Below are 27460 nucleotides of genomic sequence, written 5' to 3' on the forward strand. Positions count from 1 at the left end.
CACCAGAACAGCCCTTTAATAAAGTAACAGAGTAAATGTAAAAGCTACAGTCTTGAGGCACTTTTCAATGAGCTTATACAGGAAGTGTGACCAGAAATATGTAAACATCCAACTTTTAGAAGTCAATGATATACAATAAAAATAAATCAGAAATCAGACACGATGAATCAGTGATGATTGGATGCAGGTGAACTTATTTAGCTCCAAACAACGTCACCCATTAAGCTCCTGGAGCCTCTTTGTTTACAGCCATAAAGTCTAAAGTAACAAAGTGACGTTTTGTTCATTCACTTCCAAACATAATTCTGAGCTTTAGTGGTTTATAACACACCATACCATAAGACTCATCTGAGATCAGTTTGTGAATGAGTGTCCGTAAACTTTTGGTCAGAGTTTGTGTGTAAAAATTAAAGCTTAAAGTGTGCAGAAAGCAGCAGAACAGCCAATCAGAAGGCTGCGTTAGAGCCGCCATTTAACTCGGTTTGTTACCGTCTGCAGACAGAACCAAAGGAGGTAAACGGAGGGGGGTAACAGACAGGAGGGTAACAGGTGGGGGGTAACAGACAGGTGGGTAACAGGTGGGGGGGTAACAGACAGGTGGGTAACAGGTGAGGGGTAACAGACAGGTGGGTAACAGGTGGGGGGTAACAGACAGGTGGGTAACAGCAGGGGGGGGTAACAGACAGGTGGGTAACAGGTGGGGGGTAACAGTTTATGTGAAGATGAGGCCGGAGTCGCTGTGAACCCTGAACACCTTCTCGATGGCGTTGACGTACGCCGCCGTCCGCAGGTCCAAACCCAGGTTGTATTTGTTGGCTGTTCGCATGATTTGCTGCCATGGGGGGAGACAGGTGAGGGTGGGGGAGACGGGTGAGGGTGGGGGAGACGGGTGAGGGTGGGGGAGATGGGTGAGGGTTGGGGAGATTGGATTGGTTTCAGAGCAACGTTTACTAATCAAGTTGTTTACAAGAATACTTCTGAATGAATTCATTTTTAAAATGGGTCGATATGCAGCTCTGATGCTCTCAGGCTGGAGAACCAGAAGCTTCCATCATCTTCTCCAGGGATCGGGTCGCGGGGGCAGCAGCTTTAGCAGAGAAACCCAGGCGTCCCTGTCCCCGGCCACTTCCTCCAGCTCTTCTGGGGGGACCCCGAGGCGTTCCCAGGCCAGAAACACAGTCTCTCCCAACGTGTCCTGGGTCTTACCGCGGCCGAGGCCAAAAAGGCCCGATAGGACTCCTTCTTCAGCACAACAGGCACCGACCACCTTACGGCCACAGCTCCGGTCGGCCGCCTCAACAATGGAGGCACGGAACATGGCCCACTCGGACTCAATGTCCCCCACCTCCCCCGGGACATGGCCCACTCGGGCTCAATGTCCCCCACCTCCCCCGGGACATGGCCCACTAGGGCTCAATGTCCCCCACCTCCCCCGGGACATGGCCCACTAGGGCTCAATGTCCCCCACCTCCCTCGGGACATGGCTGAAGCTCTGCCGGAAGTGGGAGTTGAAACTCCGCCTTACAGGGGATTCCGCCAGCCGTTCCCAACAGACCCTCACAATACGTTTGGGCCTGCCAGGTCTGACCGGCTTCCTCCCCCACCAGCGGAGCCAACTCACCACCAGGTGGTGATCCGTTGACAGCTCCGCCCCTCTCTTCACCCGAGTGTCCAGGACATACGGCCGCAAGTCTGACGATACAACCACAAAGTCGATCATCGAGCTGCGGCCTAGGGTGTCCTGGTGCCAAGTGCACATATGGACACCCTTATGCCTGAACATGGTGTTCGTTATGGACAGTCCGTGACGAGCACTGAAGTCCAACAACAGAACGCCACTCTGATTCAGATCGGGGGGGGCCGTTCCTCCCAATCACGCCCCTCCAGGTCTCACTGTCATTGCCCACGTGAGCATTGAAGTCCCCCAGCAGGACGAGGGAGTCTCCAAAAAGTCTGAGTACTCTGAACTGCTGTTCGGTGCATAAGTACAAACAACAGTCAGGACCCGTCCCCCCACCCTAAGGCGGAGGGAGGCTACCCTCTCGTCCACCGGGGTAAACCCCAATGTACAGGCGCACAGCCGGGGGGCAATAAGTATGCCCACACCTGCTCCAGGAGGAGGCCCCGGTGACCCGCGTACGGGCAAAGAAACGTGTTGTCCAATCATTTTATGCATCTTAGGGGGTTTTACGAGCTGTCTTTGTCTGGTCCCTCATGTAGGATCTGTTTACCTTGGGTGACCCTACGAGGGGCTTAAAGCCCCGGGCAACATAGCTCCCAGACTCATTGGTGCACGCAACCCCCCCCCCCCCCCACCACCACCACCACCACCACCACGGTAAGGTTACAGCTCATGGTGGAGCAGAAGCTTCCCAGGTAAAACAAAAACAAAAGAAACTGAACGGCCACCAGAGAGGAAACCTATTCTTGATCTACAACAAATCAAACCCAGAAGCTCCCACAGCAGTCTTAAGCCAGAGCTGTTATACAAACACTGTCATCACTTGTGCATCAGCCTGGGTCCATGTTGGAACCCGGTACCTGAACGCACCACGGGCTGTGCTAACAGGTGAAAAACTCCAGAGCAGCCGTTAGCTTCAGCTGTCAGGAAAGCCTCTGATTCTCCCACCTGAGAGCAGTCGGAGCACATATATGCGTAGGTTTGTACGAGGGCCCCAGTCAGACCCAGGTGGTCCTAATGTTATGGCCGGTCCTAATGTAATGGTCCTAATGTTACAGGTGGTTGGTGTGCGTTACCCGTGCAGAGCGCTCCATGGTGTAAGCCAGGCCGGAGTGGACGATGTCCTTCTCAGACGCTCCCTGAAACCGCAGCACATGTTAGCCGTGATGATGAGGAGGAGGAAGAGTACCTGCGCGCCGTGGACTCACCGAGATGCGGTCCTGGAACTCAGAGGTGGGGACGACGGGGATGGCGCCGCCGTGTTTTCCAAACTTCCTCTCCAGACTCTCCTGGACCGACACTGTGGAGAAGACAGAGCATCAGAACCGGAAAGTTCTGGGACCCGGCGGGCGAAGGGTTAGGGTTAGGGTCACGGTAAGGGTTAGGGTTAGGGTCACGGTTAGGGTTAGGGTCACGGTAAGGGTTAGGGTTACGGTCACGGTAAGGGTCATGGTTATGGTCATGGTAAGGGTTAGGGTTAGGGTCACGGTAAGGGTAGGGTTAGGGTCACGGTAAGGGTAAGGGTCACGGTAAGGGTAGGGTTAGGGTCACGGTAAGGGTTAGGGTTATCTACCGTCACTACGTGACTAAACACGGGGAGAAATACAATAACTTTTCAGAGAAAGAGCGCGCAGCTGAGGCATCTGTTGAGATTGCAGCTTGGCGAGCAACACAAACACTTTTTACAAAACGCTTGCTATCCAGAGGTGCTGCAGTCAAGACAAGTTTTGTTATTTCGCACAAGATTGCTAGAAAGAGCAAACCCTTCTCTGATGGAGAGTTTATTAAGGAGTGTTTGGTGGACTCGTCTGCGCTAATATGTCCCGAGAAAAAAGACGCTTTTGAGAACGTCTCCCTCTCCCGCCGCACCGTAACGAGGAGGATTGAGGACGAAAAACCTGCTGCTAAAACTGAAAGACAGCGTGAATGACTTTGGGTACTTTTCCCTGGCTTTGGATGAGAGCTGTGATATACGGGGCGCTGCCCAGCTGCTCATCTTCATGCGCGGGATCAATGCAGACTTCAGAATCACGGAGGAAGTGTTATGCAAGTCAGTGTTACAAGTGAATCACGTTGTTGATGTTGTAACTAAAACTGTTAACTTTATCAGATCAAGGGCACTGAATCATAGACAGTTCGTTTCACTTTTAGAAACTGAGACTGACCACCGTGACCTAAGCTACCACACAGCCGTCAGGTGGCTGAGTCTGGGAGAAGTGCTGAAGAGCTTCTGGGACCTGAGAGAGGAGATTCAGTTCTGTGTGAGGAAGGGACATGCCATCCCTCAGCTTTCAGAGGCAGACTGGCTGGCAGATCTTGCTATTATGGTTTTGTCGTTTAATGTACTTTGTGGTACTTTTCCCATTAATTTTAATCTGATTGGGGGTACTTGTGTGTTATTTAGTCCTTTTATTCAAGTTGCATCACTACAGGTCCTTGATGCCTTTCCAATACTAAAAACCTAAACTAAAACTAAAAAGGGTGAGTCGGACTCACTCAGCAGGTGGTAGTTGGAGTCCCGCTCGTATTTGAAGGTGAGTCGGCCGTAACTGACGTGATTCAGGTTCTTCAGCCACTCGAAGTAGGAGACGGTGACGCCGCCGGCGTTCAGATACATGTCCTGAGCAGACAGAGGAGGCGTTAACAGCTGCAGCCGGTAACCATGGTAACCACACCTGCCCACGGTTTCTAACGGCACTACGGCCCACTGACCGGGATCACCAGGATGTTCCTCTCCAGGAAGATGCGGTCGGCCTCGGGCGTGGTCGGCCCGTTGGCGCCCTCTGCGATGATCTGACGGTGACACAGACTCGGGGTCAGTTTACCGGCCGTGAACCTAAACCTAGAACCACATCTCTGATTAAGGTCACCTTGGCCTTGATCTTGTGCGCGTTGCTCTTCGTCAGCTGTTTCTCGCTGGCGGCGGGGATCAGGATGTCGCAGTCGGCCTCCAGGATGTTTCCTTCGTACGGCGTCGAGTTCGGGAAACCGACGATGGTGCCGTTGGCCTGGAGACGAACACATTTGTGAAACTGAGCAACCTTCCGTGCCGTTTGTTTATCGATCGTCATCACAGACCAGTTTCTCCCAAATATGTCAGGCTACAACCCGCCTCCACCCGCCAACAGCTCAACCAATCAGTGTCAGAGGTTAGTAAAGCAACATAATAAAGGACTTGGATGTGGGAGGATTTTCAATGGCAGAAACCCATTTCAGTACAGACCAGTTTGTAGTCCTCCAGCTCTTTTGGGTCGATCCCTTTGGGGTTCCAGATGTTTCCGTCCATTTCTCCGACTCCGACGCACTTCGCTCCAAAGCGATGAAGGTAACGCATCGAGTGGAGACCCACGTTACCGAAACCCTGCAGACACAGCAGAGGGCAAATTAGCCCACAGGCTTAACCAGTCACAGATTTCTCACGTCAGAAGAGTTTGGAACAAACGTTCAAATAATAGTTTTAACGATTGTGTCTTCGGTCTTCTGGAAGGAGTCCGACTGACGCAGGGAACCAGCAGTCGGGTCAGTTTCTGGAGAAATCGTGTCAGCTCTACTCATCACGGACGCTTCATTCATCAATCGGATCAAAGGGTTTCTGGGCTGTGATGTCATCTCCTGCCTCAGGGTCACATGACCAGCTCGGTTCGAGCATCGTTGGCGTACCTGGATGACGAAGGTCTTGTCCTGGAAGCCGGGACTCATTCCCAGCTGGCTCATGTAGGACGCCTCGTTGATGAAGTTCTCGATGCCGTGGAAGACGCCGCGGCCGGTGGCGGAGATCCGACCGTGGATCCCTCCCTGACTGATGGGCTTCCCGGTGACGCAGGCGTGAGCGTTGATGTCCTGACGAAGAAGAACAAAAAGAGGCAAATGAGGAAGACCTGGAGAGCTTTATGGTAATTTCCCCCAAAACTAAATTAGACCCCTTACCTCCTACATAGTCTAACCCTAACCTTAAGGGTCACAGGGCCATAGCCCTAACTCTAACCTTAAGGGTCACAGGGCCATAGCCCTAACCCTAACCTTAAGGGTCACAGGGCCATAGCCCTAACTCTAACCTTAAGGGTCACAGGGCCATAGCCCTTACTCTAACCTTAAGGGTCACAGGGCCATAGCCCTAACCCTAACCTTAAGGGTCACAGGGCCATAGCCCTAACCCTAACCTTAAGGGTCACAGGGCCATAGCCCTAACTCTAACCTTAAGGGTCACAGGGCCATAGCACTAACTCTAACCTTAAGGGTCACAGGGCCATAGCCCTAACCCTAACCTTAAGGGTCACAGGGCCATAGCCCTAACTCTAACCTTAAGGGTCACAGGGCCATAGCCCTAACCCTAACCTTAAGGGTCACAGGGCCATAGCCCTAACCTTAAGGGTCACAGGGCCATAGCCCTAACTCTAACCTTAAGGGTCACAGCGCCATAGCCCTAACCCTAACCTTAAGGGTCACAGGGCCATAGCCCTAACCCTAACCTTAAGGGTCACAGGGCCCTAACCCTAACCTTAAGGGTCACAGGGCCATAGCCCTAACCCTAACCTTAAGGGTCACAGGGCCATAGCCCTAACCTTAAGGGTCACAGGGCCATAGCCCTAACTCTAACCTTAAGGGTCACAGGGCCCTAACCCTAACCTTAAGGGTCACAGGGCCATAGCCCTAACCTTAAGGGTCACAGGGCCCTAACCCTAACCTTAAGGGTCACAGGGCCATAGCCCTAACCCTAACCTTAAGGGTCACAGGGCCATAGCCCTAACTCTAACCTTAAGGGTCACAGGGCCATAGCCCTAACTCTAACCTTAAGGGTCACAGGGCCATAGCCCTTACTCTAACCTTAAGGGTCACAGGGCGATAGCCCTAACTCTAACCTTAAGGGTCACAGGGCCATAGCCCTTACTCTAACCTTAAGGGTCACAGGGCCATAGCCCTAACTCTAACCTTAAGGGTCACAGGGCCAAAGCCCTAACCCTAACCTTAAGGGTCACAGGGCCATAGCCCTAACTCTAACCTTAAGGGTCACAGGGCCATAGCCCTAACTCTAACCTTAAGGGTCACAGGGCCATAGCCCTAACTCTAACCTTAAGGGTCACATGGCCATAGCCCTAACTCTAACCTTAAGGGTCACAGGGCCATAGCCCTTACTCTAACCTTAAGGGTCACAGGGCCATAGCCCTTACTCTAACCTTAAGGGTCACAGGGCCATAGCCCTAACTCTAACCTTAAGGGTCACAGGGCCATAGCCCTAACCCTAACCTTAAGGGTCACAGGGCCATAGCCCTAACTCTAACCTTAAGGGTCACAGGGCCATAGCCCTAACCCTAACCTTAAGGGTCACAGGGCCATAGCCCTAACCTTAACCTTAAGGGTCACAGGGCCATAGCCCTAACCCTAACCTTAAGGGTCACAGGGCCATAGCCCTAACCCTAACCTTAAGGGTCACAGGGCCATAGCCCTAACCTTAAGGGTCACAGGGCCATAGCCCTAACCTTAAGGGTCACAGGGCCATAGCCCTAACCCTAAGTCCACCACTCCGTGCCAGGGTTTGAAATATTAATTTGAATATTTTTATTCTACTCCCTTAGATTAGCTCTTCAGTAAAATATCGTGTTTATCAGACTTAAAACACTTTTTAAATCTAAAACGTGTCCGTTTGCTGCTTCATAGATTAAGTTTCGCCGCTCCGCAGGTTTCACCAGCTGAACTCGTCTCAGACTCACGTAGTGTCCCATGGTGGTGGCGAAGGTGTCGGCGATCCACGACATCTCCCGCTCGCCGGTGCTCATGTCAGGAGCAGGAACATCGATGCCGGGCCCTGAAACGCATCGAGAGAGTCGGTTTCTACAAACCTCAGAGGGGATTTCATGTGACAGACGGCAGATAAACGAGGAGGCGGCGAACGGAACCGGAGCTCCTGGTTCTGCTCCATCTGGTTCTGCTCCATCTTCACGCTTTCATTGATCCGCTGACTTCCTGTTGAAGGTCTTTCATTCGCCATGAAACAGGAAGTTCTCCCCTACACGCTGATATTTACCATGAGCATGTCTGCATCTCAGACTCCACACATGGTGGCGTCGCCATCTAAACGGCCACTTCTACGTTATCCCAGACGCTGTTCTACATAGAAAGTGCCACCTTTTGGCCAGGGTGGGAACATAGTTTTTTTGTTAGTTTTTCCCATTTTTGAGATATTTTTTGAATATCTTTGAAATGTTCTGGATGCTTGGCACTGATGGTTATTGTCGGTGTTACATCCATTGTTTCACCTAGTTAGTTCCTCTTCTTTTGACAAAACAACTCTTGGAAGTAAATTTAAACTAAACTAACGCTAAACAATGCTAATTTAATGCTCGGCTAAAGTTAGCTTAGATGCCGGGAGGCCGACGCCTGGACGCCACACCTGCTTATAAAACGTTTGGAGCTTTAATTCTGCTTGGATCTGGACTGTCGGTCCTCGTAAAGTCTTTTTCTTCAGCTTTCGTCTCGTTTTGGTCAGAAACACAAAGGTCGTTGACTGTAACTATGACGATCGAAGCTGCTGTGAACTCGTCTCTGAGGAGAAACCTTTCAGAAGGACGAGCTCCGACAGGTTCAGGCTATGTACACACGTAGCCGGGTATTTTTAAAACCGAATGTTTCCCCCCCTCCGTTTATAAAATAATCTGTATCCACATTACCTCGTTTTGGAAAAAACACCTTCCACACATAACTGAACATCTGCGTTTTCACCTGTCTTGACAACCCAAATGCATTTGCTGTTTAGCGCAATCTGCCCTTGTCAGCTAAATAATAAAGTGTGCACGCAACTTTTTGCACACTGACAGGTGATCGCATGACAGTGGACTGCCCCTCGAAATGAGGACGTAATAATTCCGACAGCGACAGGAGTGAGGACCGGGACATGCGAAATTGTCACGCCATTCCTCTGGGAGTACGACTTGGGCGTGTAAAATCAAGGCAGTAACAGCGCCTGCACAATAATAACCACTACAATTCTCAAGGCATCCATGCTTCTTCAGTAAACAAAGGTCGCACTTTAGACTTTAAAGCAGATTTGTTGTTGTTTTGGCGCATATTGTGACGTTCGAAAACGCAAATCTCCGGTTATCTCTGTCTACACGCAGCTGCATAAACGGAGTTTTCAAAAATCTTCACTTTGCCCGGAGTTTTTAAAAACATTCGTTTACGATGCGTTTTTATGCGTTTTCATGTGGATGACAGGTCCAAACGTAGAAAAATATATTCGTTTTAGCAGATACCGGCTACGTGTGGATGGGGCCTCAGGCTCCTCCTCCTCAGGTGGGTAAAAACTTCATCACCCGGCAGGTAACGCCCTTAAATCCCTGATGTGTTGACTCACCGATGAAGCCTTTCTTGGCGAGCTCGATGGTGAACCTCCTGGTGATTTTCTCCAACTCGGTGTCCTGAAACCACAGAGTTACACTGAAGGTCAGAGGACTCAGCCTCAGATGCAGCATCCTGTCACAGTTAAAGAACTTTAACTATTGATTAGTTTTAACATTTTAACTTTTACTCCCCGTTTCTTTGATCCTTAACGGTTTGTCTCCAGCTGGTCTGTCAAAGCACTTTATAAACTTTTAAAAGCTTAAATAAAGTTATTATCATCATTTTTGAAAATCAAAGCTGAAGTTTATCCTTGTTCTGTTTCCCTGCCTCCTTACATGTTCAAACTGAAGTTCATTCCTTCATGAAAGGGGTCAGAGGTCAGAGGTCAGGCACTGATGTGCTTTCCCAGAAGAGCAAAGGTCACGCAAACATTTACCAAACGTGTGCACGTTGTGCACGTGTGTGGCTGAGTCATCGTGAGTCCTGGTGTTTCTCTGCCAGCTGATGGCTCAGCGTTTCCTCAGAGTGTGTCTGAGTGTTTTAACTGCACACCAAGCTTTAAAGACTTCCTGGAAATGAAGGAACCAGATTTTGTCCCCTCATGAACTCTGAGGGTTAAACTCAGGTTACAGTCGGGCTGCAGAAAATGATTATTTAGGGCAGAGATACTCATTGCGCGACTCCTCAAGCTCTAATTGGCGGCTCGCACTCGCATTGTAGCTTATAACAATATGGTAACAATACATTTTTTCAAATAACACACAGTCTTAAGTATTTGTATTAAGTATTAATTAAGGCTTAATGGTGTTTCCTAAAGGGGGAACTGTTAAACCTGGCAACGCAGCCCGCTTAAACCACCGTCACACTTGACCGCAGAGCATGCTAGCTCCTTTAGCCAGAGCACGCTAGCTCCTTTAGCCAGAGCGCGCTAGCTCCTTTAGCCAGAGCGCGCTAGCTCCTTTAGCCAGAGCGCGCTAGCTCCTTTAGCCAGAGCGCGATAGCTCCTTTAGCCAGAGCGCGATAGCTCCTTTAGCCAGAGCGCGATAGCTCCTTTAGCCAGCGCGCGCTAGCTCCTTTAGCCAGCGCGCGCTAGCTCCTTTAGCCAGAGCACGCTAGCTCCTTTAGCCAGCGCGCGCTAGCTCCTTTAGCCAGAGCACGCTAGCTCCTTTAACCAGCGCGCGCTAGCTCCTTTAACCAGAGCACGCTAGCTCCTTTAGCCAGCGCACGATAACTCCTTTAGCCAGTGCGAGATGCAGGCACCATGGGTCGGTTTTTATTTAAAAAAGCAAAAATCAGCCCAAAAACCATGCTCATCCTGAATGTCTCACTATGATTACAACAACAAACTACAAATACAACATGAAGAAAGTCGAGGACTCATCCCAGTATTAAGGTAAATGTGGTCTAAATTGAAAATGTATTGGCTGTGTTGTTGCTTTTTCTGTGGGATGTTTCATATGTAGAAATGCATATTTACTAAAGGGGACTTTAGTATGTTGTGGTAAAAGTGGCTCTTCCCTTGATTTTGCTGCCAATGTGGCTCTTAGTGACATAAATAGTGAGTATCACTGTTTTAGGGAATCGATGAATCGAGGAACCGATAAGAAAAAATGACATTATGAAGTTAGAGCAGTTAGAACAGAGCGATATGTCCAAAAAACATTTCACTTTAAACGTGACAAATGTTTTTTAGATGTTGATAAAAAGGAGCATAAAACATGAAGTATCAACCTTTACCAAAGTATTCCTGAAGGAACTCTGTATCTGTCCATCTTCCCCCTGAGTGTGTGACACGTCAGCCAGATGTTGTGTCAGAACTTACCGAGTAGTTCTTCGTGTTGATCTTCACTCCGGCTTTGGCTCCACCAAACGGGACGTCTGGAACAGATTCACACAACAAACAGCTTCACATTGGGATCAGAACCGGTTTCAGCTCAGCTAAGGTTCCCGGTGAGGCATCATGAGTGCGTTTGTGTTCTCACCAACGACGGCACACTTGTACGTCATCAGCGAGGCCAAAGCTTTGACCTCATCGATGGACACGTCGGGGCTGTAACGGATACCTGGAACACAAACAGCGCTCATTAAACCCAAACGCACTGAACAAAGAAGAAGTCTCACATCCTACGAGCAGCCGGACCTTCTTCTGATCTTTTAGAGCAACAGTTCTCCAGACTCAGACCAAATATTCACTTTATGTCTTTCAGTGAATCCCTGCAGCTGTTTCCCGTTTCCATGGAAACAAAGAAGTGAAGCTGATCAGGACTCTTCTTATCTTTCCATCCAGGTATTCCTCATATCTGCCTGAATAAAGCGACAGAATTCAGCCTCTCCGAGAGAAAGCTTTAACGAGGAAGCAGGAACCGAGGAAGGAGGACGATACGGAACCGGAACGGACCGGAACTGGTTCCTGCCTCCATCTTTAACCCGTCAGTCGGACCTTTAACAGGTCTAACCAGCTGTGGGAGGATGTTTGCCAACATGTTCAAACACGGCTCAGGTAGGTGATGACATCACGCCAACACGTGCAGCCGACCACAGGGCAGCAGACGGGCGATGACATCACCGTGTGCACGCCGCTCAGCATTCCTGTCAGGGGAGGAAACCTCAGCACACACACCTTAAACACACGCTAAACACACGTTCAGGTTCGGATAAAACTTTTAGGTTTGGGACAGTTTGGATAAAAAGTGGGTCTGTGTCCCATCATTAAACCTTTTAAAGCTGTTTATTGGGAAGGTTTGGAATAAAACAGTCTGAATACATTTCAGCTAATTTCTGGTGTTTAAAACAAACTGATTGTGAACCGTTCTAGATCAGATCAGATCTCTGAAAGCTTCATTCTAACTTCAAAGACTTTTTTCCACAGTTTAGATGAAAAACTTTGGCCTAGAATAAAGTTGTTTTTTTTAGATTCTTCAGGTCCAGATTAGTGGACCTCCTCCCTGCACTTTGTGTGTTTCTACAGTAAACTTTTAAGATTGGGAAGGTTCGGATAAAACTCAGAAAAAAAGTGGGTCGTGTCCCATCATTAAACCTGATAAACCGGTTGATAAACCTGATAAACCGGTTGGAATAAAACAGTCTGAATAGATTTCAGCTCATTTCTGGAGTTTACGGCCCCGGTCCCGGCCCCGGCCCCGGCCCCAGACCCGGCCCCGGTCCCAGACCCGGCCCCGGTCCTCACCTCCCTTGCAGGGCGTCCTGTGCTGGCTGTGCTGAGCCCGGTAAGCCTCTATCACCTCCCACTCTCCGCTGTCCCTCCGGATCGGGAAGCTGAGGCTCAGGACGTGGTTGCACGGCTTGATGATCCGCAGGATCCCGCGGACCCGCTTCCTCTTCAGCTCGGGGCTCTCCCGGGTCTTCAGGTCCTCCACCAGCTTGTCCTCCACGATCGAGGCGCCGCGGTCGAAGAAGCCCTCCACCATGGTGAAGAAGTTGGGGTCATCGTCGCGGTCCACGGCCTGGCTGTAGCCGCGGTGCCGCAGCAGAGAGGCGGACACCGGGGCTGCCGCGTCAGCGGCGGCCAGGACGCCGCCCGCTCCCCGGGTGAGCAGTTCTCCGAAGTACCGGTACATTTTCTGTGTTTGTGGAAGTTTGGCGTCCGGCGGACAGTGTGCGGGAGGACGAGGAAATGGAGCGGCGCAAAGAGAAGTTTGTGCCGCAGCGGCGGCTCCGCCTTCCTGCCGCCCCTTCCTGTCAACCTACACCTCCGCATGCGGTGCGTGACAACATGTGCACGTGCAGCTGCGTGCACTTAAATCAGCAAAACTGGAACGGAACGAGCACGAGAGCTGTGTAGCATAGCTTAGCTTAGCTTAGCTTAGCTTAGCTTAGCGTTGGTGCTGGAAAAGCTGTTAAAACTCGTTAAAAAACGATGTGAAAGTGTCCGTAAAGGACACGGAGTTGCTCTGAGGGGAGTTAAAGCTGCTCCAGACACTAAGTTTAACCTCAGACGTGGATGTTTTTACTCTTTTTAACATATTTGACAAAGTTTTTTGTGGCGGTTTAAAGCTAGCACTTAAACAGCCGGAAGTTAGCCGACGGACGCTTCCGGTCTTAACCTTCAAAATAAGTGACCAGATTTATTCTTTCAAACATATTTTTATTGAATTTTCTATGTCAACAGCAATGTAAGGGCACATCCAGCATAAAGAGTAGAAGTAATAATAAATAAATAAAATAAATTAAAAACAAAACAAACACCTTGGGTATACAGACAGTAAAATAAAAATGAAACAAACCCCTTTGGTACGCAGGTGTTAAAGTAAAATACAACAAAACAAACACCTTGGGTATATAGAAAGTAAAATAAAAGAAATCAAACAACTTGGGTATATAGAAAGTAAAATGAAATAAAAACCAAACAAACACCTTGGGTATATATAGAGATAGTAATAATAGAAAGGACCCAAACAAAGCAATTTAAATAGAATAGTTTTGAGAGAAACAAAAAAAAGTTGGAAAAGAAAAGTGACCAGATTTAAGTTAAAAACTTCAACCTTCTGAAATCTTGATTTAATTTTGTGATTTATTTGTTTATGTATCTATTATGATCATGTCAGTAATGACATTAACATAACAGTCTTGTTTGTGTCTTGACTGCAGAAAAATGTAAAGACACGATCACAAGAGACGGTTCGTTCAGTCATAAATTATAAAATACTAGTTCAATTAAGCTTTTATTTGATCTTTTATCTTTCTAAGTGCATAAACAGCATGAGAACACTGCAGAAAGTGCAGAAACTACTTTAGATCTGTAATTATTCTTAAATCTTGTTCTTAAACGGACTAAATTCATCAAATAACAAATATCTCCATATAATTTATAAATTTTGTTCAAACTTCAGTTTGGTGCCATTAAACTCATGAATCCAAGCCTAGATGTGTAGTTTTAGATAATAGCTTAAATAAAGACCATTAATAACTCTTCAGATAAATAATTTACAGAAATAATTGCGGTTAAACACATTTTACTTGTAATTGTTTGACTTTCTGGTTTTAAACCGGTTGTAAATGTGGAAAAAGTGTCAAATAATTCAACATAATGTCTAAAAATTAAAAATCACAAAAGTTGTTCCTGATAAAATGAAAGAGTGACTCAGAAAAAAACATTTTTTTACTGTTGCACAAACAAATAAAACATTTATCTCAATAAAATTTATGAAAAACCTGACAAAAAATATTCAAACTTGAATTAAAAAACCTTTTCATTCACCAAACTTGAAATATTTCAGTTTGAACGAATATTTAACGGGTGGGATTTATCTTTCTAACCTCCTCAGAGTGAAGCAGCAGGAATTTATTTCTTCTAAAAAAAGAGTCAGATTAAAAGCAGCTTGTGGTGTAATGAGCGGGTGTTAAATGTCTCCTGCTAAACTTAGAGCTGATGGTCCTTACATGTGTCTGCCTCTCAGCTCTCTGCTCCCTGTCAAACAAACATTTCTTAGAGGTAAAACTAAACTTCTTACACTTTTGTTCAGGGAGGGTTAGAAACAATGTGGCCCCGGGTCCTTTAAGCAGCTTCTTATGAAGTCACTGCAGCCTTTTAGGGACATTATTTTTTATTATTATTATTATTATTATTATTATTATTTATTATTATTATTATTATTATTATTATTATTATTATTATTATTATTATTATTTATTTATTATTATTATTATTATTATTATTATTATTATTATTTATTTATTTATCACCAAAACCTTTAAGTTTAGACTGAAAATGGATGGATGGATGGAACAACATTCAAACCAACATGTTTGCCATCTCTGCCCCCCCAGGTGCCACAGCTCAGATCCGGCCCTGTGGACTCTCCCGTCTGTTCCGGCCCTGCAGCAGGCGCCATGTGCGAGCGCCCAAAGATCCACGTCTTCCTCGGGGCTCCTTCTCCGTCCTCTGCCCCACCTTCGGTGCCTGAAGCCGGGATGGAGGGAGAGGATCGTGCCCCTGATGGATGGACCCAACTGGAGCTCACCTGGAGGGAGGGCCGCCTCAGGTTGGCAACAGGTGAGGCAACAGGTGAGGCAACAGGTGAGGCAACAGGTGAGGCAACAGGTGAGGCAACAGGTGAGGCAACAGGGACCCCCAGCGGAGGTCCGTCGTGGTGAAGACGGAGCTGAGAAGCTTTCAGGTTGCTGCTCCATCTTTGCTCCACCTTTGCTCCACCTTTGCTCCACCTTTGCTCCATCTTTGCTCCATCTTTGCCCCATCTTTGCTCCACCTTTGCTCCACCTTTGCTCCATCTTTGCTCCATCTTTGCTCCATCTTTGCTCCACCTTTGCCCCACCTTTGCTCCATCTTTGCTCCATCTTTGCTCCATCTTTGCTCCATCTTTGCCCCATCTTTGCTCCACCTTTGCTCCATCTTTGCTCCATCTTTGCTCCATCTTTGCTCCATCTTTCCCCCATCTTTGCTCCATCTTTGCCCCACCTTTGCTCCATCTTTGCCCCACCTTTGCTCCATCTTTGCCCCATCTTTGCTCCATCTTTGCTCCATCTTTCCCCCATCTTTGCTCCATCTTTGCCCCACCTTTGCTCCATCTTTGCCCCACCTTTGCTCCATCTTTGCCCCACCTTTGCTCCATCTTTGCCCCACCTTTGCCCCACCTTTGCTCCATCTTTGCCCCACCTTTGCTCCATCTTTGCCCCACCTTTGCTCCATCTTTTCTCCACCTTTGCTCCATCTTTGCTCCATCTTTGCTCCACCTTCGCTCCATCTTTGCTCCACCTTTGCTCCATCTTTGCTCCACCTTTGCTCCATCTTTGCTCCACCTTTGCTCCATCTTTGCCCCACCTTTGCTCCATCTTTGCCCCACCTTTGCTCCATCTTTGGCCCACCTTTGCTCCATCTTTGCCCCATCTTTGCTCCATCTTTGCTCCATCTTTCCCCCATCTTTGCTCCATCTTTGCCCCACCTTTGCTCCATCTTTGCCCCACCTTTGCTCCATCTTTGCCCCACCTTTGCTCCATCTTTGCCCCACCTTTGCCCCACCTTTGCTCCATCTTTGCCCCACCTTTGCTCCATCTTTTCTCCACCTTTGCTCCATCTTTGCCCCACCTTTGCTCCATCTTTGCCCCACCTTTGCTCCATCTTTTCTCCACCTTTGCTCCATCTTTGCCCCACCTTTGCTCCATCTTTGCCCCACCTTTGCCCCACCTTTGCCCCACCTTTGCCCCACCTTTGCTCCATCTTTGCTCCATCTTTCCCCCATCTTTGCTCCACCTTTGCCCCACCTTTGCTCCATCCTCGCTCCACCTTTGCCCCACCTTTGCTCCATCTTTGCTCCACCTTTGCCCCACCTTTGCCCCACCTTTGCCCCACCTTTGCTCCATCTTTGCTCCATCTTTGCTCCATCTTTGCCCCACCTTTGCTCCATCTTTGCCCCACCTTTGCCCCACCTTTGCTCCATCTTTGCTCCACCTTTGCCCCACCTTTGCCCCATCTTTGCCCCACCTTTGCTCCATCTTTGCTCCATCTTTGCCCCACCTTTGCTCCATCTTTGCTCCACCTTTGCTCCACCTTTGCCCCACCTTTGCTCCACCTTTGCCCCGCCTTTGCCCCACCTTTGCTCCATCTTCGCTCCGCCTTTGCTCCACCTTTGCTCCATCTTTGCTCCATCTTTGCCCCACCTTTGCCCCACCTTTGCCCCACCTTTGCCCCACCTTTGCTCCATCTTTGCTCCATCTTTGCCCCACCTTTGCTCCACCTTTGCTCCATCTTTGCCCCACCTTTGCCCCACCTTTGCCCCACCTTTGCTCCATCTTTGCCCCACCTTTGCCCCACCTTTGCTCCACCTTTGCCCCACCTTTCCCCCATCTTTGCTCCATCTTGGCTCCATCTTTGCTCCATCTTTGCCCCACCTTTGCTCCACCTTTGCTCCATCTTTGCTCCACCTTTGCCCCACCTTTGCTCCACCTTTGCTCCACCTTTTATCCACCTTTGCTCCACCCCTCACCTGTGGGCACAGATCTGGGCAGAGACCCAAAGAAGGAGGTCGTGGATACGAGCGGCTGAAAGGAGTTTCCTTCAGAGGGAGGCGGGGCTTAGAGTTAGGGGAGGAGCTCCACCATCCAGGGGGAGGAGCTCCTCCATCTGGGGGGCGGGGCTCCGCAATCCGGCGGGGGGGCCCTGCCGGACCTGATCATCCATTAATGAGTTAAACTAACCAGCTGTTGACATGAGAAGGTTTTCAGTTGAACTGATGTATGAAGTCTGAAATATTTTCACTCTTTCAGAGGAGCCGGCAGAAGAAGCGAGATCATCCAGAGCTGAGGGTGAGGAGGCAGAACCGCCCAACCGGGCCGAGGAAGAGTCCAACGCTGAGGAGGAAGAGTCCAACGCTGAGGAGGAAGAGTCCAACGCTGAGGAGGAAGATCGGTGTTCGGCCTCAGTTCAGGAGTATCTGGACAGCTGTTTCCCTGCAGCCCAACCAGAACCAGAACCAGAACCAGAACCTGGACCTGGACCCAACCAGCAGCAGCCCCCCGCCGCCCCCCTTCTGTCCCCTCGGACTCATTACCTGAGCACCTGGACTCTAAGTCAGGCCTTGATCTTGAAAAGTAGATACGGCGTCCAATCAGCAGCCAGCCCTGAGAAAACCAAACCCGCCCAAACGCCTCCGTCCGTCTGCTCCAGCACCCCAGAGCTGTTCAGCCCCGCGCCTCCGTCACCTGGAGCCTCCGCCGAGCTCTTCAGCCACGCCTGCCCAAGCCCGAGGGCGGAGGAAGGGGGCGTCGTCCTCCAGAAGGCGGAGGAAGGGGGCGTCGTCCTCCAGAAGGCGGAGGAAGGGGGCGTCGTCCTCCAGAGGGCGGAGGAAGGGGGCGTCGTCCTCCAGAGGGCGGAGGAAGGGGGCGTCGTCCTCCAGAGGGCGGAGGAAGGGGGCGTCGTCCTCCAGAGGGCGGAGGAAGGGGGCGTCGTCCTCCAGAAGGCGGAGGAAGGGGGCGTCGTCCTCCAGAGGGCGGAGGAAGGGGGCGTCGTCCTCCAGGCCACCACGGATGGCGTTCTCTGTTCCCAGGAAACCACACCTGGCCACCACCCCCCCACAGAGCCCCCCATCAGTAAGAGAGCCCGACTCTCTGAGGACTCCAGGACCACACCTCTGTCCAGGTGTGACAGGGCGGGGCTGCGGTGTTCTGTCCTGGTGGTGGTGGTTCACCCGTGTCACCTGAAGGAGGTCAAGGTGAGTCCAGATGTTGGATAAAATCTCACATCTGTGATTGGAGAACAGCTTCCTCAAAGGTCTGACAGGTGTTTGATGGTTGAAGGTGAAGGTCTGACAGGTGTTTGATGGTTGCAGGTGAAGGTCTGACAGGTGTTTGATGGTTACAGGTGAAGGTCTGACAGGTGTTTGATGGTTGAAGGTGAAGGTCTGACAGGTGTTTGATGGTTGCAGGTGAAGGTCTGACAGGTGTTTGATGGTTGCAGGTCTGACAGGTGTTTGATGGTTACAGGTGAAGGTCTGACAGGTGTTTGATGGTTGCAGGTGAAGGTCTGACAGGTGTTTGATGGTTGCAGGTGAAGGTCTGACAGGTGTTTGATGGTTACAGGTGAAGGTCTGACAGGTGTTTGATGGTTACAGGTGAAGGTCTGACAGGTGTTTGATGGTTGCAGGTCTGACAGGTGTTTGATGATTACAGGTGAAGGTCTTACAGGTGTTTGATGGTTGCAGGTGAAGGTCTGACATCTGTTTGATGGTCTAAGGTGAAGGTCTGACAGGTGTTTGATGGTTACAGGTGAAGGTCTGACAGGTGTTTGATGGTTGCAGGTGAAGGTCTGACATCTGTTTGATGGTCTAAGGTGAAGGTCTGACAGGTGTTTGATGGTTACAGGTGAAGGTCTGACAGGTGTTTGATGGTTACAGGTGAAGGTCTGACAGGTGTTTGATGGTTGCAGGTGAAGGTCTGACAGGTGTTTGATGGTTACAGGTGAAGGTCTGACAGGTGTTTGATGGTTGCAGGTCTGACAGGTGTTTGATGGTTACAGGTGAAGGTCTGACAGGTGTTTGATGGTTACAGGTGAAGGTCTGACAGGTGTTTGATGGTTGCAGGTGAAGGTCTGACAGGTGTTTGATGGTTACAGGTGAAGGTCTGACAGGTGTTTGATGGTTGCAGGTGAAGGTCTGACAGGTGTTTGATGGTTACAGGTCTGACAGGTGTTTGATGGTTGCAGGTGAAGGTCTGACAGGTGTTTGATGGTTACAGGTGAAGGTCTGACAGGTGTTTGATGGTTGCAGGTCTGACAGGTGTTTGATGGTTACAGGTGAAGGTCTGACAGGTGTTTGATGGTTGCAGGTGAAGGTCTGACAGGTGTTTGATGGTTGCAGGTGAAGGTCTGACAGGTGTTTGATGGTTGCAGGTGAAGGTCTGACATCTGTTTGATGGTCTAAGGTGAAGGTCTGACAGGTGTTTGATGGTTACAGGTGAAGGTCTGACAGGTGTTTGATGGTTACAGGTGAAGGTCTGACAGGTGTTTGATGGTTACAGGTGAAGGTCTGACAGGTGTTTGATGGTTACAGGTGAAGGTCTGACAGGTGTTTGATGGTTACAGGTGAAGGTCTGACAGGTGTTTGATGGTTGAAGGTGAAGGTCTGACAGGTGTTTGATGGTTACAGGTGAAGGTCTGACATGTGTTTGATGGTTGAAGGTCTGACAGGTGTTTGATGGTTACAGGTGAAGGTCTGACAGGTGTTTGATGGTTACAGGTGAAGGTCTGACAGGTGTTTGATGGTTGAAGGTGAAGGTCTGACAGGTGTTTGATGGTTACAGGTGAAGGTCTGACAGGTGTTTGATGGTTGAAGGTCTGACAGGTGTTTGATGGTTACAGGTGAAGGTCTGACATGTGTTTGATGGTTGAAGGTCTGACAGGTGTTTGATGGTTACAGGTGAAGGTCTGACAGGTGTTTGATGGTTGAAGGTCTGACAGGTGTTTGATGGTTACAGGTGAAGGTCTGACAGGTGTTTGATGGTTACAGGTGAAGGTCTGACAGGTGTTTGATGGTTACAGGTGAAGGTCTGACAGGTGTTTGATGGTTGCAGGTGAAGGTCTGACATCTGTTTGATGGTCTAAGGTGAAGGTCTGACAGGTGTTTGATGGTTACAGGTGAAGGTCTGACAGGTGTTTGATGGTTACAGGTGAAGGTCTGACAGGTGTTTGATGGTTGAAGGTGAAGGTCTGACAGGTGTTTGATGGTTACAGGTGAAGGTCTGACAGGTGTTTGATGGTTACAGGTGAAGGTCTGACAGGTGTTTGATGGTTACAGGTGAAGGTCTGACAGGTGTTTGATGGTTGAAGGTCTGACAGGTGTTTGATGGTTACAGGTGAAGGTCTGACAGGTGTTTGATGGTTGCAGGTGAAGGTCTGACAGGTGTTTGATGGTTACAGGTGAAGGTCTGACAGGTGTTTGATGGTTGAAGGTCTGACAGGTGTTTGATGGTTACAGGTGAAGGTCTGACATGTGTTTGATGGTTGAAGGTCTGACAGGTGTTTGATGGTTACAGGTGAAGGTCTGACAGGTGTTTGATGGTTGAAGGTCTGACAGGTGTTTGATGGTTACAGGTGAAGGTCTGACAGGTGTTTGATGGTTACAGGTGAAGGTCTGACAGGTGTTTGATGGTTACAGGTGAAGGTCTGACAGGTGTTTGATGGTTGAAGGTGAAGGTCTGACAGGTGTTTGATGGTTACAGGTGAAGGTCTGACAGGTGTTTGATGGTTGAAGGTCTGACAGGTGTTTGATGGTTACAGGTGAAGGTCTGACAGGTGTTTGATGGTTACAGGTGAAGGTCTGACAGGTGTTTGATGGTTGAAGGTGAAGGTCTGACAGGTGTTTGATGGTTGAAGGTGAAGGTCTGACAGGTGTTTGATGGTTGAAGGTGAAGGTCTGACAGGTGTTTGATGGTTGAAGGTGAAGGTCTGACATGTGTTTGATGGTTGCAGGTGAAGGTCTGACAGGTGTTTGATGGTTACAGGTGAAGGTCTGACATGTGTTTGATGGTTGAAGGTCTGACAGGTGTTTGATGGTTGAAGGTGAAGGTCTGACAGGTGTTTGATGGTTGAAGGTGAAGGTCTGACAGGTGTTTGATGGTTACAGGTGTTTGATGGTTGAAGGTGAAGGTCTGACAGGTGTTTGATGGTTACAGGTGAAGGTCTGACAGGTGTTTGATGGTTACAGGTGAAGGTCTGACAGGTGTTTGATGGTTACAGGTGAAGGTCTGACAGGTGTTTGATGGTTACAGGTGAAGCTCTGACAGGTGTTTGATGGTTACAGGTGAAGGTCTGACAGGTGTTTGATGGTTACAGGTGAAGGTCTGACAGGTGTTTGATGGTTACAGGTGAAGGTCTGACAGGTGTTTGATGGTTGAAGGTCTGACAGGTGTTTGATGGTTGAAGGTCTGACATGTGTTTGATGGTTGAAGGTCTGACAGGTGTTTGATGGTTGAAGGTGAAGGTCTGACAGGTGTTTGATGGTTGAAGGTGAAGGTCTGACAGGTGTTTGATGGTTACAGGTGAAGGTCTGACAGGTGTTTGATGGTTACAGGTGAAGGTCTGACAGGTGTTTGATGGTTACAGGTGAAGGTCTGACAGGTGTTTGATGGTTACAGGTGAAGCTCTGACAGGTGTTTGATGGTTACAGGTGAAGGTCTGACAGGTGTTTGATGGTTACAGGTGAAGGTCTGACAGGTGTTTGATGGTTGAAGGTCTGACAGGTGTTTGATGGTTACAGGTGAAGGTCTGACAGGTGTTTGATGGTTACAGGTGAAGGTCTGACAGGTGTTTGATGGTTACAGGTGAAGGTCTGACAGGTGTTTGATGGTTACAGGTGAAGGTCTGACAGGTGTTTGATGGTTACAGGTGAAGGTCTGACAGGTGTTTGATGGTTGCAGGTGAAGGTCTGACATCTGTTTGATGGTCTAAGGTGAAGGTCTGACAGGTGTTTGATGGTTACAGGTGAAGGTCTGACAGGTGTTTGATGGTTACAGGTGAAGGTCTGACAGGTGTTTGATGGTTGCAGGTGAAGGTCTGACAGGTGTTTGATGGTTACAGGTGAAGGTCTGACAGGTGTTTGATGGTTACAGGTCTGACAGGTGTTTGATGGTTGCAGGTGAAGGTCTGACAGGTGTTTGATGGTTACAGGTGAAGGTCTGACAGGTGTTTGATGGTTGCAGGTCTGACAGGTGTTTGATGGTTACAGGTGAAGGTCTGACAGGTGTTTGATGGTTGCAGGTGAAGGTCTGACAGGTGTTTGATGGTTGCAGGTGAAGGTCTGACAGGTGTTTGATGGTTGCAGGTGAAGGTCTGACATCTGTTTCATGGTCTAAGGTGAAGGTCTGACAGGTGTTTGATGGTTACAGGTGAAGGTCTGACAGGTGTTTGATGGTTACAGGTGAAGGTCTGACAGGTGTTTGATGGTTACAGGTGAAGGTCTGACAGGTGTTTGATGGTTGAAGGTGAAGGTCTGACAGGTGTTTGATGGTTACAGGTGAAGGTCTGACAGGTGTTTGATGGTTACAGGTGAAGGTCTGACAGGTGTTTGATGGTTACAGGTGAAGGTCTGACAGGTGTTTGATGGTTACAGGTGAAGGTCTGACAGGTGTTTGATGGTTACAGGTGAAGGTCTGACAGGTGTTTGATGGTTGAAGGTGAAGGTCTGACAGGTGTTTGATGGTTACAGGTGAAGGTCTGACATGTGTTTGATGGTTGAAGGTCTGACAGGTGTTTGATGGTTACAGGTGAAGGTCTGACAGGTGTTTGATGGTTACAGGTGAAGGTCTGACAGGTGTTTGATGGTTGCAGGTGAAGGTCTGACAGGTGTTTGATGGTTACAGGTGAAGGTCTGACAGGTGTTTGATGGTTGAAGGTCTGACAGGTGTTTGATGGTTACAGGTGAAGGTCTGACAGGTGTTTGATGGTTACAGGTGAAGGTCTGACAGGTGTTTGATGGTTACAGGTGAAGGTCTGACAGGTGTTTGATGGTTGCAGGTGAAGGTCTGACATCTGTTTGATGGTCTAAGGTGAAGGTCTGACAGGTGTTTGATGGTTACAGGTGAAGGTCTGACAGGTGTTTGATGGTTACAGGTGAAGGTCTGACAGGTGTTTGATGGTTGAAGGTGAAGGTCTGACAGGTGTTTGATGGTTACAGGTGAAGGTCTGACAGGTGTTTGATGGTTACAGGTGAAGGTCTGACAGGTGTTTGATGGTTACAGGTGAAGGTCTGACAGGTGTTTGATGGTTACAGGTGAAGGTCTGACAGGTGTTTGATGGTTACAGGTGAAGGTCTGACAGGTGTTTGATGGTTGAAGGTCTGACAGGTGTTTGATGGTTACAGGTGAAGGTCTGACATGTGTTTGATGGTTGAAGGTCTGACAGGTGTTTGATGGTTACAGGTGAAGGTCTGACCGGTGTTTGATGGTTGAAGGTCTGACAGGTGTTTGATGGTTACAGGTGAAGGTCTGACAGGTGTTTGATGGTTACAGGTGAAGGTCTGACAGGTGTTTGATGGTTACAGGTGAAGGTCTGACAGGTGTTTGATGGTTACAGGTGAAGGTCTGACAGGTGTTTGATGGTTGAAGGTCTGACAGGTGTTTGATGGTTACAGGTGAAGGTCTGACAGGTGTTTGATGGTTACAGGTGAAGGTCTGACAGGTGTTTGATGGTTGAAGGTGAAGGTCTGACAGGTGTTTGATGGTTGAAGGTGAAGGTCTGACAGGTGTTTGATGGTTACAGGTGAAGGTCTGACAGGTGTTTGATGGTCTAAGGTGAAGGTCTGACAGGTGTTTGATGGTTGAAGGTGAAGGTCTGACAGGTGTTTGATGGTTGAAGGTGAAGGTCTGACATGTGTTTGATGGTTGCAGGTGAAGGTCTGACAGGTGTTTGATGGTTACAGGTGAAGGTCTGACATGTGTTTGATGGTTGAAGGTCTGACAGGTGTTTGATGGTTGAAGGTGAAGGTCTGACAGGTGTTTGATGGTTGAAGGTGAAGGTCTGACAGGTGTTTGATGGTTACAGGTGAAGGTCTGACAGGTGTTTGATGGTTACAGGTGAAGGTCTGACAGGTGTTTGATGGTTACAGGTGAAGGTCTGACAGGTGTTTGATGGTTACAGGTGAAGGTCTGACAGGTGTTTGATGGTTACAGGTGAAGCTCTGACAGGTGTTTGATGGTTACAGGTGAAGGTCTGACAGGTGTTTGATGGTTACAGGTGAAGCTCTGACAGGTGTTTGATGGTTACAGGTGAAGGTCTGACAGGTGTTTGATGGTTGAAGGTCTGACAGGTGTTTGATGGTTACAGGTGAAGGTCTGACAGGTGTTTGATGGTTACAGGTGAAGGTCTGACATCTGTTTGATGGTTACAGGTGAAGGTCTGACAGGTGTTTGATGGTTACAGGTGAAGGTCTGACAGGTGTTTGATGGTTACAGGTGAAGGTCTGACAGGTGTTTGATGGTTACAGGTGAAGGTCTGACAGGTGTTTGATGGTTACAGGTGAAGGTCTGACAGGTGTTTGATGGTTACAGGTGAAGGTCTGACAGGTGTTTGATGGTTGAAGGTGAAGGTCTGACAGGTGTTTGATGGTTGAAGGTGAAGGTCTGACAGGTGTTTGATGGTTGAAGGTGAAGGTCTGACATGTGTTTGATGGTTGCAGGTGAAGGTCTGACAGGTGTTTGATGGTTGAAGGTGAAGGTCTGACAGGTGTTTGATGGTTGCAGGTGAAGGTCTGACAGGTGTTTGATGGTTGAAGGTGAAGGTCTGACAGGTGTTTGATGGTTGAAGGTGAAGGTCTGACAGGTGTTTGATGGTTGCAGGTGAAGGTCTGACAGGTGTTTGATGGTTGCAGGTGAAGGTCTGACAGGTGTTTGATGGTTACAGGTGAAGCTCTGACAGGTGTTTGATGGTTACAGGTGAAGGTCTGACAGGTGTTTGATGGTTGAAGGTGAAGGTCTGACAGGTGTTTGATGGTTGAAGGTCTGACAGGTGTTTGATGGTTGCAGGTGAAGGTCTGACAGGTGTTTGATGGTTGAAGGTCTGACAGGTGTTTGATGGTTGAAGGTCTGACAGGTGTTTGATGGTTGAAGGTCTGACAGGTGTTTGATGGTTGAAGGTCTGACAGGTGTTTGATGGTTGCAGGTGAAGGTCTGACAGGTGTTTGATGGTTGCAGGTGAAGGTCTGACAGGTGTTTGATGGTTGCAGGTGAAGGTCTGACAGGTGTTTGATGGTTGAAGGTGAAGGTCTGACAGGTGTTTGATGGTTGAAGGTCTGACAGGTGTTTGATGGTTGAAGGTGAAGGTCTGACAGGTGTTTGATGGTTGAAGGTCTGACAGGTGTTTGATGGTTGAAGGTCTGACAGGTGTTTGATGGTTGCAGGTGAAGGTCTGACAGGTGTTTGATGGTTGCAGGTGAAGGTCTGACAGGTGTTTGATGGTTGAAGGTGAAGGTCTGACAGGTGTTTGATGGTTGAAGGTCTGACAGGTGTTTGATGGTTGAAGGTGAAGGTCTGACAGGTGTTTGATGGTTGAAGGTCTGACAGGTGTTTGATGGTTGCAGGTGAAGGTCTGACAGGTGTTTGCTGGTTGCAGGTGAAGTCGGGCCCCTCAGCCGGGACCTCCGTCCCTCTGGCCTCCATTGTGGTGCTGGACCAGTCAAACGGTGAGATGAAGGTGGTGCTGTGGCGGCGGGCGGCGTTCTGGGCGCTGACTGTGAGTCCTGGAGACATCCTGCTGATCACAGGTACGCAGCTGGGTGGTTTACCCGTGACTCAGGTGTGCCGGGCTCTGATTGGTGGACAGGTTGACAGGTGTGTTTCTGTTGTCTGGGATCAGGCCTGCAGGTGAGTGAGGACAGGTGGAGAGGAGAGACGGTGCTTCAGTCCACCTTCAGCAGCAAACTGCTCAACCTGGGACACGCCTCCACCTCACCAGGTAGGACCAATCAGGAGCCCCCTCCTCTCAGGTGTGCCCGCCCACTTACCTACCTGTCTCTCTCTCTCTCTTTGTTTAGTCACCCACCATGTTAATGCTCGCTCGCTCAGCACTCTGTGTAGTTTTGTGCGGGAACGGCGCCCCCTGTTGGCGTCTCTGCCCCATCGCTGCCCGCAGAACCTGAGCCGACTCCCCTACGCCAACCTGAGGGCGCTGCAGGTCAACAGCCTGGTTCACGCCCTGCTGCGCGTCACGCACGCACACATAAGTCCAGGTGAGTCCATGACACTCACAGGGGGCGGAGCTATAACACGTCTTCTGGTATGGAGCAGGGCAGTCTAACACGGCGAGGGTCAGGACACGAGTTTATTTATAGCTTCCTTCTGTTCTCTGCTAGCTTCCTTCTGTTCTCTGCTAGCTTCCTTCTGTTCTCTGCTAGCGTCCTTCTGTTCTCTGCTAGCTTCCTTCTGTTCTCTGCTAGCTTCCTTCTGTTCTCTGCTAGCTTCCTTCTTTTCTCTGCTAGCTTCCTTCTGTTCTCCGCTAGCGTCCTTCTGTTCTCTGCTAGCTTCCTTCTGTTCTCTGCTAGCTTCCTTCTGTTCTCCGCTAGCATCCTTCTGTTCTCTGCTAGCTTCCTTCTGTTCTCTGCTAGCTTCCTTCTGTTCTCTGCTAGCTTCCTTCTGTACTCCATTAGCTTCCTTCTGTTCTCTGCTAGCTTCCTTCTGTTCTTTTCTAGCTTCCTTCTGTTCTCTGCTAGCTTTCTTCTGTTCTCTGCTAGCATCCTTCTGTTCTTTGCTAGCTTCCTTCTGTTCTCTGCTAGCTTCCTTCTATACTCCGCTAGCTTCCCTCTGTTCTCTGCTAGCTTCCTTCTGTTCTTTGCTAGCTTCCTTCTGTACTCTGCTAGCTTCCTTCTGTTCTCCGCTAGCATCCTTCTGTTCTCTGCTAGCTTCCTTCTGTTCTCTGCTAGCTTCCTTCTGTTCTCCGCTAGCGTCCTTCTGTTCTCTGCTAGCTTCCTTCTGTTCTCCGCTAGCATCCTTCTGTTCTCTGCTAGCTTCCTTCTGTACTCCGCTAGCTTCCTTCTGTTCTCCGCCAGCTTCCTTCTGTTCTCTGCTAGATTCCTTCTGTTTTCTGCTAGCTTCCCTCTGTTCTCTGCTAGCTTCCCTCTGTTCTCTGCTAGCTTCCTTCTGTTCTTTCCTAGCTTCCTTCTGTTCTCTGCTAGCTTCCTTCTGTTCTCCGCTAGCATCCTTCTGTTCTCTGCTAGCTTCCTTCTGTTCTCTGCTAGCTTCTTTCTGTTCTCCGCCAGCTTCCTTCTGTTCTCTACTAGCTTCCTTCTGTTCTCTGTTAGCTTCCTTCTGTTCTCTGCGAGCTTCCTTCTGTTCTCTACTAGCTTCCTTCTGTTCTCTGTTAGCTTCCTTCTGTTCTCTGCTAGCTTCCTTCTTTTCTCTGCCCGCTTCCTTCTCAGCTAACAAGCCAACTGATTTCCATTAAAATGCTAACGTGAAATGTTTATTCCACTCAGTGGACTCGATATG

General features: G+C 49.1%; 2 protein-coding genes across 6 annotated transcripts in view; one reads left to right on the forward strand and one right to left on the reverse strand.

Annotated features, from left to right (window-relative positions):
- On the reverse strand, positions 1-12740 carry LOC142388315 (glutamate dehydrogenase, mitochondrial-like). The gene is made up of 13 exons (XM_075473424.1): positions 12204-12740; positions 10999-11079; positions 10839-10894; positions 9030-9093; positions 7390-7484; positions 5342-5521; positions 4905-5042; positions 4552-4689; positions 4394-4474; positions 4178-4301; positions 2890-2981; positions 2758-2820; positions 1-832 (listed from the first exon to the last, which is right to left on the reverse strand). The coding sequence occupies exons 1-13, from the start codon at positions 12592-12594 to the stop codon at positions 713-715; spliced, it is 1623 nt and encodes a 540-aa protein (XP_075329539.1). The 5' UTR covers positions 12595-12740; the 3' UTR covers positions 1-712.
- shld2 (shieldin complex subunit 2) overlaps positions 12151-27460 on the forward strand; it is a 22281-nt gene continuing 6971 nt past the window's right edge. For 2 of the 5 annotated variants that reach the window (XM_075473376.1, XM_075473412.1), the window contains exons 1-6: positions 12151-12737; positions 14804-15041; positions 17258-18201; positions 25590-25740; positions 25833-25931; positions 26011-26205. In XM_075473376.1, the coding sequence (XP_075329491.1) occupies positions 12651-12737; positions 14804-15041; positions 17258-18201; positions 25590-25740; positions 25833-25931; positions 26011-26205 (1714 nt within the window). In that variant the 5' untranslated portion in view covers positions 12151-12650. Of the gene's footprint in view, positions 12738-12834; positions 14469-14803; positions 15042-17257; positions 18202-25589; positions 25741-25832; positions 25932-26010; positions 26206-27460 lie in introns of those variants that run through there. The other 3 variants (XM_075473385.1, XM_075473403.1, XM_075473395.1) reach the window with 3 other exon arrangements.

The sequence above is a fragment of the Odontesthes bonariensis genome, chromosome 2 (assembly GCF_027942865.1).
Source record: "Odontesthes bonariensis isolate fOdoBon6 chromosome 2, fOdoBon6.hap1, whole genome shotgun sequence".
NCBI classification, from domain to species: domain Eukaryota; kingdom Metazoa; phylum Chordata; class Actinopteri; order Atheriniformes; family Atherinopsidae; genus Odontesthes; species Odontesthes bonariensis.

Coding starts and splice junctions, on each gene's coding strand:
- LOC142388315 (XM_075473424.1), bottom strand. CDS start 12,594: ATGTACCGGTACTTCGGAGAACTGCTCACCCGGGGAGCGGGCGGCGTC. Junction 9,094..10,838: donor TCAACACGAAGAACTACTCG/GTAAGTTCTGAC, acceptor CTGTGGTTTCAG/GACACCGAGTTGGAGAAAAT. Junction 4,475..4,551: donor CGCACAAGATCAAGGCCAAG/GTGACCTTAATC, acceptor TGTCACCGTCAG/ATCATCGCAGAGGGCGCCAA.